The sequence below is a fragment of the Morus notabilis genome, unplaced genomic scaffold (genome assembly GCF_000414095.1).
Source record: "Morus notabilis unplaced genomic scaffold, ASM41409v2 Scaffold1708, whole genome shotgun sequence".
In the NCBI taxonomy this organism is placed as follows: domain Eukaryota; kingdom Viridiplantae; phylum Streptophyta; class Magnoliopsida; order Rosales; family Moraceae; genus Morus; species Morus notabilis.
Window position 1 is genome coordinate 76,066 of NW_010361270.1, and position 13,382 is coordinate 89,447.

Consider the following 13,382-nt stretch of genomic DNA (forward strand, 5'->3'; position numbering starts at 1 on the left):
TGTCAAAGTATAGAAAATTCGGAGAGTAAAATGCTAACTTTGTCAAAGTATAGAAAAATCAGGAGTAAAATGCTAAAAATCCTAAATCTCATGTACCAAATCTGGTATCAAGATTCTAGCAAAAAGAAAATTCTGGTAGAAAGCACAAAATTTTACTCATTAAATGTACCTAGTAAAACTGCTCATCCTACAGTACCCATCAGATTTCATACCGGTGAAGATAAATGAAAAGTAGATGAAAAAGACTATTTGGTCGGGGGATTCGTACCTCGATTTGAATCATGGTTCATGGTTCGCTACAGTGTTTTCTTTCACAAAAAATACACGTAAATCGAAAATAATTCTAATCTCATGATTCTAATCTATGAACCAAACGTGTATCGAAATAAAACGTACGGGAAAAATTATACATTTGACAATGTCTGTTACAAGAAATTAAAAAGGAAAAAGATTAAGCATCTATATAGCCCTTTAGGGTATTTGGAACATGAACAAGTAAAACAAAATTATATCTAATTGTCTCAGCAGAGAAAAATTATATATATTTTTGCCAAATTTGAATTACAAGACTTTTGCAGTTGGTAAAACATCCATGACCACTAAATTTGCAGTTAGTGCAACTTTCTCCTTCAAGTTGGCAACTTGATGAAGACTGATTCGAAAAACCTGCATTGCATTCATCACATAAATAAATAAATAAATGAAAATCATTACGAAGCATAGAAAACAAATATCCAATGAAGGAGAAGTAGAATATTGCAAGATCTCATGGATTGATATATCTATCTATCCTACACGAGAACCGTAAAAATTGAAATACAAAACATATTTTTCCCAGCTACTATTCTAATAAGTGAATATGTGATTTTGTTTTCTGGGAGTTCTTGTTCAATAGTGTATAGAATTTCACCTTTTTTTCTGTTGGCCTTTTAAGTCGCCGCCATTCATAACTTCTCAATTCAGTGAATCAGTCCACATCTACGTGCACAGAACTGTACAGGTTTCTGCATAGACTATTGGACTGGAAACTTTTCACGACATGGAAACTGAGGCAGCTTCTGCAGGTATTATAGCTCTCATGATGAAACCGTCAAAAATGTCAGCAACCCGATAATGTTGTCAACGGAGGTTTCAAAAACCGTACTATCCGAGTTTCTTCTCAAAACCTCATGAACATCTTTGACAAACTCTGTCAGTAAATCAGATCAAACTTGCGAGCAACATGTTAGACTTTTCTTTCATATTTATTCGCAAACTCTTTGAGCAATAATCTCTGCCGAAAGGCGAGATATTTGTCTAAGCTAGTTCCAGCCCACTGTTGACAGAAGCACTCATCAGTCGGAACGAACGAGCTCAGAGGAAATGGTCCCTTGGGGGCTTTCTTTAGCGAAACCAAAAACCTATGTCGAGGGCGAATTCTCTGGTCTAAAGACAAGCTTAGATACATAGGATATTTGGTCAATGACTTCACTTCGTTGTTCAGTTCATTGATCAAGTACAAGTACTTCGGCTTTAAGTTATCCTCCAAGGATAAAGATAGCACCTGCAGAAATCGAAATGGGGTTTTGTCAGAAACTCAGACCAAGCACAAAAAATAGTTGAATGAAAATGAATCGAATGAGAATGAAAGTAAACCTACCTGTGTAAGGCTAGTTAAGACTTTCAAGATGTCAGCATTCCTCATTCCTATACTCCTAAGGAAATTGATTCTTGGAAGTAATCCGTCATCAATGCTGTAATGGAGGAGCTGAGGGTGTTTAGTAACCATCTTCACTATACTATCTCTTGGTGCACCTATTTCCTTAGAAAGGAAAATGTAACGAGTATTCCAGGTGATGTCGATGCGTTGAACCAGGATCTGAGGGCTTAGCTGCACAACTTTTCCTAAATCCTTTTCTTTGATGCCCACCTCCTCAACCAAGTATCTCACAGTCGGTTTCAGCGAATTTTCGACGCTGTAAGAAAAGAGCGATGGAGCAGCAGCAACTATCTGTCCAATACGGGAATTCGGGATTCCCAAACTGATCAGAAAAGCAACATGGGACTTCAAGTTGTTCTCCACGGTGTACTCTAGAATTTGTGGCTGCCTCAAAAGTATTCTTTTTACGTCCCTTTGTTTAACACCAACGCTCAGCAAGTACTCCAACCTTTCTTGCGCAGAACACGCGTTTATTTGAAGGGAAGGCATATGCCTCTCATACATCTGAATAAAGTGTGATTCCTTAAGCCCAAATGTGCTTAAGTAATCAATAAGTGGTAACCATTTCTCATCTATTTCTATCTCTTCTGCTAGCCGAGGATATTTATTCTCAATAATTTTCCTCATATTTAACTACAATAAAACAAAAAATAAGTCAGGTACTTTTACCACTACTCCATTAGTACAGCTAATAATGGATTATAAAAAACTTGAAAGTTTCAAACATGTTACTATAGATTACCTTTCCTTTGCGTAAATCTACGGCTTCTTTTCTGTTGCGATAATAACTTCCGACATTACTTTTTTCTAGAGTGAGCTTGACATTTCTGCTACCAAAATCTTTGTCAATGGAAAAGCTTGATGAGGCACTACTCTGGCCTTTCTCCGGTTGTTTTCGGCTACCTGTAAAAACAAAATAAAACATTACCCTTCAGTCAAGCTTCCCTCATAAACATTTCTGAAGCAATTTAAGGAAAAACTTCAACGAGACCTACTTCCACCAAATCCCCTATTTAACTTGGACCTCTTTCTTTTAGCATCAAAATCGGAAATCTCTGCAAACTCATCCTGGAGAAAGTTTCAAAATGGAATTAGAAGTGAAATTAGAAGTCAACTCATGCAAACAAATAGCATCCTAAAAAGGCACAAACAATTGAGTCAACAAAGGATAGTATGTCAAAAAAAAAAAAAAAAAGTTCCCTTCTTTGCTAATCAAATCTAGAAAAAGTTCAGAACTTTATGCTTTCAATTTATCAGTTTGCGTTCTTAGAACATAAGAAGACAAGAAGTGGGTAAAATGAAAATCTCTCATTCCGTATTATACCGTGTACAACTCTTTACAGTTCCGAAAGCATGAAAATTCTGCTAAATGGTTCAAACCATAACTTTCAGCTTCCAAATTCCCAGCTCAAGCTCAATAGAGTAGGAAATATAAATTCAAAAAAAGAAAAAAAACAAAAAAAAAAACAAAAAACAAAACCACACATCAGGGAAACATTTTAGAAGGAAAAAAAAAAATACAAAGTTCAAAACTTTGTGCTCTGAATGTTTAGTTATGAGTTTCTCACAATTTTAAAGAAGGAAGAAATCAAAACCAAGATAATCTAAGCAACAAAAATTAAGAAACTCAATCCATAAAAGTATAATCCTGCAAAAAAAAAAAAAAAAAAAAAAACCAAAACTTTTCCAATGCCTCAAAAGTCTTTTAAATTGACTCAAAAACCAGAACTTTCTGCTCCCAAATTCCAAGCTCAAGTGCAAAAGAGAGATATTATATACATACAAACGCATATATATATATATATATATGTATGTATAAGAAACTCACATCAGTAAACCAATCATCCTCCGACAAACCGCCAAACTCATCTTTTTCTTCTTCATCTTCGTCGGAGTCGTACGGCGAGAGAGCCTGGCCGTACCTCGACCGCCGGTTCGACTTGAGAATCTTGGGGTTCGAGTGGGTCGAGAACAGCACAACGAACCGGTCCGAACCGGTCCTCGAATTCACAGACACGATTCCTGCTCCGGAGAAGATGAACCTGGTCCCAAAAACATTCACAGAAGAAGAAGAAGAAGAAGAGTGAAGAAGATTAAGTTTGGTTGTGGGAGAGAGGAGAGAAGAAGAGAGTGTCATGATGGTTTTTTAGAGAGAGAAAATAGTGGATTAGGAGAGAGAAACCACAAGCAGAGGAGGGAATATACCCAAAAACCCTCTCTCCATAATTATGCCTCTCGCTTTGGCTTAAGGAAAGATTTTGGATCATTTTTTTGGCTAATTTTGGGGGGTTTAAGGTTAAGCATTTTAGTTAATTATGTGGTTAGTTGCTAATGGTAATGGGTTAGTGAGAATCTTCTTACAACCAGACACCGGTCATTGCCAAGTGGACTGTGGACCGAGCACAGAGATTCCCGGAGTGAAATTTCCCTGTTCTATACGAACGACAATAAAATTCATGTCGTATCACGTATGGTTTTTAAAAATCTCTAAAAAATGTTTTATATTTCTATGAAGATTGAGATTTTGATTTTAAAAAAGAGAGTTTCTCTATCAGGATTAGAAAAATTAATTATCGGTAGTTTTTTACTTAATCGTCAAATTTACATTAAAAATTATATGTTCTGCATATTTTTTAAATTTGATATGATTTTGATTAGATCTAACAGTTAGAAACTCACACCATCGATAAGAAGGCTTACCAGAGAAAGTTTCTTTAAAAAATCTGAGTTGTGGATTTTTTTTGTTGCTTCTTATTTTTTTTTTTAAATCGGGATATTAGTTTTTTTCCATTTTATTTAAGGACATGGATCATTTTTATGAATAAAATGGATTGTAGATTATTTAGATCATTTATTTTTCTATTGAGATTTTAAGAGTCAGATAAACGAAGAATTGACTAATTTAGGACAACTTTTATATCAAAGTTCATGTGAATGTGTTTTAAAAGTCAAACATGAAAATAAGATATGGTTGTAGGCACAATATAGTAGTAAAAGGTAATTTCACACTTAACTCTACAACAAAGTGTAGTTTTGAATAAATGTGGCAATTCGTGTTACCGTGTCGTATTAATCACCTCAGTTGATACAATAAGACCTGACACGAATACGCTATTTAATTGTATTACACAGATTCAACATGATTTTGACTCAAACATATTTATAATAAATCCAAACTCACTAACTTCGTAGAGTAAGAGAGAGAGAGCCCTACATGCAAAGGGGGTGGTTGAGAGAGAGAGAGAGAGAGAGGGAGAGAGAGAGAAAGATAGATGAACATATGAGAGAGGGGAGGGTGTTTTGCACAAAAAAATATTTTGTATTATTTTTGTATTATTATTATTTTGTTTATTGTGTCTATTTATTTATTTATTTTAGAGTTATTTATGGTCTGATTTTGTTCATTTTAATACTGTTTTGTCCCTAATTTTTGATACTCTTGTGATGAAATTGCTATAAGTAATTTGAAAAAACTAAGATCAATTAAAATCACACTAAAATAAGATAAAAAAATAAACTAAAATAAAATAAAATCACACCTTATTAAACAAAAAAATAAATTAAACAAAACTAAATAGAATTAATTTAAAACGCAATGATTATAGCATTCATAAAAAAAGATAAAAAATTTAATAAATTGTTTCTAAAATGAAAGTAAAAAAATTGAGGTGCCATTAAAAAAAAATTTGTTTATAAATTGTTTAATCTTTTTTTGTTTATAAATTGTTTTATAAAGAAATCATATATAAAACTTATTAAATTGTTCATAAATATTTTTTCTGTCTTTTGGTTCATATCTTTTTCCGTTTTTGTCTTTATTTTTTTGATTGATGTTATTTTTTCCTTTCTTTCTTTTCTTAAAAAAATGTATAAAACTGTTATTTTAAATGAATCACGCGCACAAAGCGCGCTCTAAAGACTAGTAATACATAAAAGAGCCAAAAGCTTTTGTAATAATACTCTTCTTTAAAGCTGTCACGTGGCGGCCTCTCCACCTCCTTCTTTTTTTTATTTTCTTTATTTTTTTATCTTTATTGTTTTTATTTTAAAAATCTTTTTCTTTTTTATTTTTTGTTTTGTTTACGTGAGTTTTTTAAAAATAATTTTTTCTTACTTCACTCTTATGAGAGTATTTTTTTGGCATGTGTTTCTATTTAAATTTTTTATCAATAATTAAAATAATTTTCTTTAAATGTGTCCATACTTAATTGTTTTTCATATAATTCATGTTATACTAATTGTTATCTTTTACACATATTTTTTTTATAGTGTTCTCAAAGAACACTTTCTAGACTATAATGTGATAACCTCCTCCTTTTTTTGATTTTTTGATTTGTAATATTTATAAATGTTCTATTCCGTTCTTTTATTCTTTTTTTCATTTTATTATTTTTTTTTACGTGTGCTTTGCTCTTTTTTTTTTTTCTTTCAACTGCTCTTTTATAGTTTAATCTGTTAACAGCTATCTATACATCCAATTCAACATATGACATATATAAAAACAGCTAAGTAGACTTGGCTACTAAGGAGTTCTTATTTTTTTCCCTCTCTTTTCTAACCTTTCCTCCTTTTCTTTTTTTAATTTTGTCTCCTTTTCTTTTGCTTATTGTCTATTTTATTTTTCCCCTAATATTCTTTTAACATTTTTTCTTTTACAATATCTTTTTTTAAATAATTTCCTTTTTCTTACTTTTTTAATTAAAATAATTACTTTCAAATATGTTCCTATTTCTCTTTATCAAAAACTCCTATATAACTTTATTTTTTTTTTACTTATCCATTTTTCCTCTTTTTCTTTTTTTTAACTTTTTTTTTAATTTTCTTTTACTTGTTGACTTTTTTTCCACCTAACATTCTTCGACCGTTACATATCCTTTTTGCAATATGCTTCTTTAAAATACTTTTTTTTTCTTTACTTTTTTTAATAAAAAATAATTCCCTTAAACATCTCTATGCTTAAGTTTTTTTTTTCATTTTTGTCAAAAATTCTTATATAACTTTAATTTTCTTTTGATATGATTCTTAAAAAAATTTTGTATCTTATTCTAATTAATAGGCTTAACTTTTAAGAAGGCTACGTGGACGTTTGGTTCGTGAATTCAGAATCATAATTTAGAACTATTCTCAATTTACATGTGTTTTTTGTGAGAAAAAATACTGTAATGAGTTACGAACTATGATCCGAACCATGACACGAATCCACGAACTAAACGCACACTATATGTGTTTTAACGCGGAATCAAATTGATAAAGGTATTCCGCACGTCCGTGCACGTGGCTCAACTGCTCTAAAATCGAAAGTGGTAAATGATTGGATGAGATCCACAATTATGCATGGTCACACCCCATGGCTAAAGTCAGTTGTGGAACCATACAAACTAACCAAACAACGTGGCCTAATTATAAACAGTCCTTATTGATGACTACTCCCAACACGCTTTGACTCAGCAGACTCAGCTCCATTGCCATGGAAGCCTCTCTTCTCCCTCCGTCAATACTCACAACTCCAAGTCCGGCCTCAAACACTCACTTGAGAATCACCAACTTCACAGTCGACCCCACCAAATCATCCACCCTCAATCTCACTTCCAAAGGCAAGCACAGCCGTCTGATCGGAAGCAAGAGCTTGCAAGTGAGGAAGGTTGCAGGAGTAGAGGAGTTCTCCGCCGCAGCCGATGCAGCCCCCATTGGGGTCACGTGGCAAATTGTTGTTGGTGCTGCAGGTATGTATATGGAGTGACAAAATGGAAAAAAATTTTGAGTTTTTGTGCCAATACTCAGAAAATGTAAAAATAAAATCTTTATAAATATAATGCTTCGAAAAATAAAAATCTTTGCAATTAATCACGTGGCAAATTGTTGTTGGTGCTGTTGATAAGTTAATATGTGTGTGTGGTTGGATGTTTGGGACGTGGGAAACTTGAGGTGGGATTTGTGTATGTTTGATATGTTTTTGGCAATTATTTTATCGAGTTAAATTAATAAATTATGAAAGTAATAATTAGATAGGCACAAAAAATTAGTATCGCAATTTGATAATTATCTATATCCACATATTTTATCTTAGATATAAAACGACATGCAGGATCATCCAAATTTTAAACGAGACCATTAATTTAAGAATATATTGTAACATATACACATCAGCAGATATATTAACCCAAGCTCATAATCCAAAGATTTTTTTAAATATTTTTTATTTTTTTAATTATGATAATTAAGCCCAAAAAAAAAAAAACTACTTGCATGTTGCAAAAAATTTAAACGTGAGTGTTCCCATCATATTAATCATGTTTCAACGTCACAATATTCAAAATTTAATATTTAAACTGGGTATATCAACAGTTCTCAAATTGCCACTAATTTTAATTTTGAACCAGTGTGTGTGAATATTCTCTAAAAATATCCTTTTGTGAAAACAGTCAATTTCAGCATATGAATTTCAGGAATTGAAAAACCTGTTCAAACTTACATGTTCCTTTATATCACCTCACAGGTTTATTTATTTATTTATTTATTATTTTTTTTTAATGGGGCCTTTCACTCTATCACCAAGGCAGCTCGTTTTTCATGATAAATCATCCTCTACGTATTGGTGATACATAAACCTAAATTATTCATGGTGAATCAAATCTTAATGCATCTAGAGCTTTGGTAAATATATATGCCAATTGTTATTCTGTGCAACATATTCTAGAACAATGGTTTTGCTTTCAACCAATTCTCTAATAAAGTGATGCCTAATGTCGATATGCTTAGTTCTAGAGTGTTGAACTGGATTTTTTGAAATATTTAAGGCACTAGTATTGTCACATTAAATAGTCAAAACATCATGTAAAATACCGTAGTCCTCAAGCATTTGTTTTATCCACAATAATTGAGTACAACAACTTCCTGTTGCAATGTATTCAACATCAGCACTAGAAATTGAGATTGAATTTTGTTTGCTCTGATACCACTTGAAAAATCTATGTATATGAAATTGTTGCAATAATTGTTGTAACAATTGTTATAAGCAATTACTGACTTTAAATTAGTTATCAGTTTAAACGTTAGCCAAGGCAGTAAATAAGCATAAAGCAAAGTACGCGAAAGATTGGTACCACGGTTCGGTCGAAACCTACATTCGCAGGGCCAAGCTCAGCTATTGAAGAATTCACTAATTTGACTCAGTTACAATCACCAATAGACTTATGCAATCTAAAGACTCTCTCTCTTAATCGTCGTCTCGGTCTTCTTACAACAATTAGTGATCTATTCAATAAACACCACATTTTTTTCAAACTGCACGGCGAACTCTCTTCGGTTGGTAGTGCGCTTTCTCCTGAAAGCTTTAAATTCTTCTACTGAAGAACGCAGAATACTCTCAAGTCCTTGAGGTATTTATATAGCAGGTCACATAAATCTCTAAATCTTGCTTAAAGTTCAAACTGTTGCAAAATCTGTTTCACGACTTGTTGCAATATCTGATCTTGAATTCAAACACCCGAACACAATATCTTGCTCTGTTTTATCTCTGCTCTATCTTCAAAAATGACTTCTGCAAGTTGTTCCTTATAAAAATTACACAACCTGGTATGTATATTTTGCTGAAACTAAATCCTATTTAAAATTGAAATAAAGATCAATCTAAAGTGGGATTATCGCTTCAAAGCTTTGACTCCCTATTTTTATCTTTTCAGGAATCTTTACTTTATCAGAAACTCATTTCTTCATTTTGAAATTCAAACGCTTTGATCAGATAAACTTCCTCAGCACGTACCTTCTTCTCAAACATAGTTTTTGAATTTTCCTACACAGACATGTCAAAAATTGCCAACTAAAAACTTAACAGTGTTTAAGAATGGAACTTTTTGAGTTTTTGAGTCATGCCCAGAAATGTAAAAATAAAAATCTTTACAATTAAGTGCATAGAAAATAAAATATTTGCAATTACTCAAGTGACAAACTGTTGTTGGTGCTGTATGTGTGTTTGTGTAGCTGGATGTTTGGAAGGTGAGAAAACTGAGGTGGGAATTCTACAAAGAATGAAACTTTTTTGAGATTTTGGACCCAGCCCGGAAAATGTGAAAAAGAAACCTTTGCAAATAATGGTTAAAGATGATATCTTTGCAATTAATCATGTCGTAAATTGGATGTTTGGGAGGTGAGAAAATTGAGGTGGGATTTGAGCAAAGAATGGAACTTTTTGAGCTTTTGTGTCATGCCCAGAAAATGCAAAAATTAAAAATCTTTACAAGTACTGCTTTTTATTCAATATAATATTCTGATTGTCATACAAGTATTTTGTGTTGCAACACTTGCAGCTGGAGTCACTCCTTTTGTGGTGGCAGGGATTGAATTCAGCAAAAGAATTGTATGTAACTCTTGTAAAGCATGTATTAAAGATGATTTATTTATTCATTAGAGAATTCTGTGATAAAGTAAGCAAAAACGCCAATAAGACAGTTTTGAACCATCAAATTATATCATAATTGTATTAGAATAAGAAAATTTATAGTTGAACAGAACTTTATGAAAACATGATGGTTCATAACTGGACATGTCGATAGATTTTTCTTTCGTACTTTATCACAGAATTCTCATTTTTACGTATTTCATTCATAATTTGTGCAACATATGGCAGATAGCGCAGAAGACATGTGATGTATGTGGAGGGTCAGGGTTAGTTTTGAAGAAGGAAAACTATGCGCGATGCCCTGGCTGTGGTAATTTCAATCTTCATTAATTTATCACCTTGTTTCATAGCACTTATTTATTTGTGTTTTTTTTCTTGATTTGAACTGTGATTTATTTCTCAATCTGGTTTCTAATGCAGGCGGATTTCTGTCTTGGCAGTCATGGAAGAGATTCTTCTCTGGCTAAGTTACTCCTCATTTCTTTTGCAGAATTATTTCATTTTCAAAAAGGTTTCACCAATTCTGGTGTATGATTTCATCAAGAAATAATATCAATATGAAAAATTATTGTAAATTTTAGGGAGAATGTTCCACATACTGATTGGCATGGGGAAGATTCCTGATCTATATCAGATATAGTCATATAAAGTTGTACAGAGTTTTTGGAAAAATATTGGGTTTCTTTTTGCAAGAGCAGGTTTTTTTTTTTTTTTTTTTTTTTAGCTTCAAATCACTGCCAGACAAGAAAGAATTCCAAGTTAGTTGTCACTCAGCCTAAATGTTAAGTCGTGTGGAGCCTTGGTTCTTAAGGAATTCTAGTCTATCGTGATCTTCATGCTACAATAACAGTTTTTTAGAGCAAAACTTTTTTAAGCTGACAAAGGAAGAATGATGCGTCTTATATAAGAAAATTTGAGAGGCGCAATACAATTTGCACTTATTCTCTCGTATGCTGGAAATTTGTAGTGGGAAAGTAGCCATAGCTCTCCGATTAAGAGTGAACCCTGGTCTTGAGGTTTTAGGTTCAAGTGTTCGGGAACGTGAAAGAAATTCCTGAGGACCACTAAGTGCACAGATAGGACAATATGTATAAGTAACGAGTATAAAATCTGACTATACTAAGGTCCTGCAAGGTGAAACCCATGAGGGGTTGAGGTGTTATAAAAGAAAAACACGCTCCTCAAAGATGAAGGTCAATTGGTACCAACACTAACTTAAAACCTTATAAGGATTTTGAGTTCAAGGATTGAGGGATGCGAAAGAAATCCTTGAGAGATACTAAATGACCAAAGAAGACAGTACATATGAGTAACAAGTATAAAATCCGACTATGTTGGGATCCTACAAGCATAAAGTGTTTAACAATTGTCTTGACAAGGTTGCCTATATGACTGAAGAAATTAACTACCTAAAAATGAGTTATTGTAGCTCCTGCCTGAATCTGTTGTTCTTCTTTGCTTTTGAGGTGGGTTGAGAACATCTTTATGGTTGTCTTGGGCCTTCTTTCATATTCCTTGTGTACATAGTTTACCATAGTTTTATATAAACATATTATTTATGTCATTTAAAATAATTAAGTGTTATTATAACTTTTTAATTTTTTTTATTAATTAAATAATAATTATTTATTTTTTAATATATTGACATAAATAATATTTTTTATGATCCGTATTTCTAGTTCTTTTTGTGGTTTGGTCCAATATCACAACATGAGCTTGTTGGAAGCCCATTTCGCAACATTGTTTTCTGAGGAAATGTTACTGTTGCGCAACAGATGAGCCTGGCCATACATGTTAAACAGATAATTATTGATTCAGATACTATTAGCTAAAAAATTATTGTCTTTTTTTTTTTGGTTTAAAGAATATCAATGTATAAGCTTCATTAGTCGAAAAATTTAGGGGTTCTCGAGTTGAAATCAAACTCAAAGTATTTGAATTTACAATTTATCACGAAGCGGCTTCTAACTACTAGCTACTAAATTTGCTAATAACTTTAAAAATACTAAAATTATCATTCTTCTGTTGATGGTAAAAAATCGCTCAGCACAATGACTAATTGGAATTAATTACACAAATATTAAGCAGTCAAAATATAAAAAATTTGTAATGGTTCACACTCAATGCGATACTAATAATGTCCATTTTGGTTGTTAGACTTCACTATGAAAGAAAAAGGATTACAAAAAGAGCTTGAGAGCATTTAGTGTAATTAAGATTTTCTAATGATTGAATTAGCTTTCATACCAATGTATTATAAATAAATTTTCTAAGATTCAGTCAAAATCTTTTAATCAATTCATGATTTCTATATGTGATTTTAACGATCGGGTCTTTAACCGCTAGAACATCTTCAGTGTCGAGTTTAACACCGCCGAGACCATATTGACGCCGGCTGGACCAGCTCAACGGCGGTACTACTACTTCTTATTTCAATAGAACCCCATACCTAAACGAATCTGATGTGCAGATACAAAAGAAGCGTCGGGAATTGACTAATCCTAATCCTTAATTTGTTCCTTATATCTAGAACTAACTTCATCTTGTATAACATGATTCACGCCATTTAATAATTTGATGCAGTGGAACGAAGATTATAGAATTTACGAGTCTAACCAAAAGGGGAACAGCACTTAGAATTCCTAAATCCACCTAAAGAAATTGCAAAAGCGGAAAAGCCACAAATTGAAGAGAAAACAGTCAAAACTTTTGCCTCGTTCGTTTCGCTGATTCGAGTTTAGAATTCGAGTTTATATATGATTTTATGTGAGAGCTTAACAATCACATCTAACTTTTTTACTGCAGTAAAAAGCTCTCACATAAAATCATATATCAACTCGAATTCTAAACTCGAATCAGCGAAACGAATGAGGCCTAAATATTTCAGATTTTACAATAGCTAATGTGGCTATTTATAGCCCACTTAAGGCATCTCTAATGCACTGTTATAATTGATGTATCAATTGTAAATTTAGTATTTGAGTGTAAATAAACTCTCAAATACAATGCTATTTGTTGTGTCAAATTTACCATATACTAGACTTTGAGACAAATTTTTCACTAAATATAGCATATGACAAATTTGACACTTGATTCTTATTAATTGATATGATTACTTTTTTATTTAATCATTACAATTTTTACTTTTTTAAATTATTTTAAATTAAAAGTTCACTTTTACAACTTTCAAAACTTAGTACTTATAAAAAAAAAAGTAACTTTTATCATTTTAAGTAGCATTATACATTGAAGTACAAATTAAAATAACATGTCCTAACTTACTTT

At 32.2% G+C, this 13,382-nt stretch overlaps 2 protein-coding genes across 2 annotated transcripts; one reads left to right on the forward strand and one right to left on the reverse strand.

Moving 5' to 3' along the window:
- Positions 1–352: 352 nt before the first annotated feature.
- Positions 353–3,836, reverse strand: LOC21392830 (transcription termination factor MTERF9, chloroplastic). The gene is made up of 6 exons (XM_010098971.2): positions 3,528–3,836; positions 2,695–2,767; positions 2,442–2,602; positions 1,640–2,332; positions 911–1,543; positions 353–666 (listed from the first exon to the last, which is right to left on the reverse strand). Exons 1-5 carry the CDS (start codon positions 3,834–3,836, stop codon positions 1,226–1,228), a joined length of 1,554 nt encoding a protein of 517 aa, XP_010097273.1. The 3' UTR covers positions 353–666; positions 911–1,225.
- A 3,227-nt stretch (positions 3,837–7,063) lies between these two features.
- On the forward strand, positions 7,064–10,789 carry LOC21392831. The gene is made up of 4 exons (XM_010098972.2): positions 7,064–7,422; positions 10,006–10,055; positions 10,326–10,407; positions 10,518–10,789. The coding sequence occupies exons 1-4, from the start codon at positions 7,167–7,169 to the stop codon at positions 10,562–10,564; spliced, it is 435 nt and encodes a 144-aa protein (XP_010097274.1). The 5' UTR covers positions 7,064–7,166; the 3' UTR covers positions 10,565–10,789.
- Positions 10,790–13,382: the final 2,593 nt, after the last annotated feature.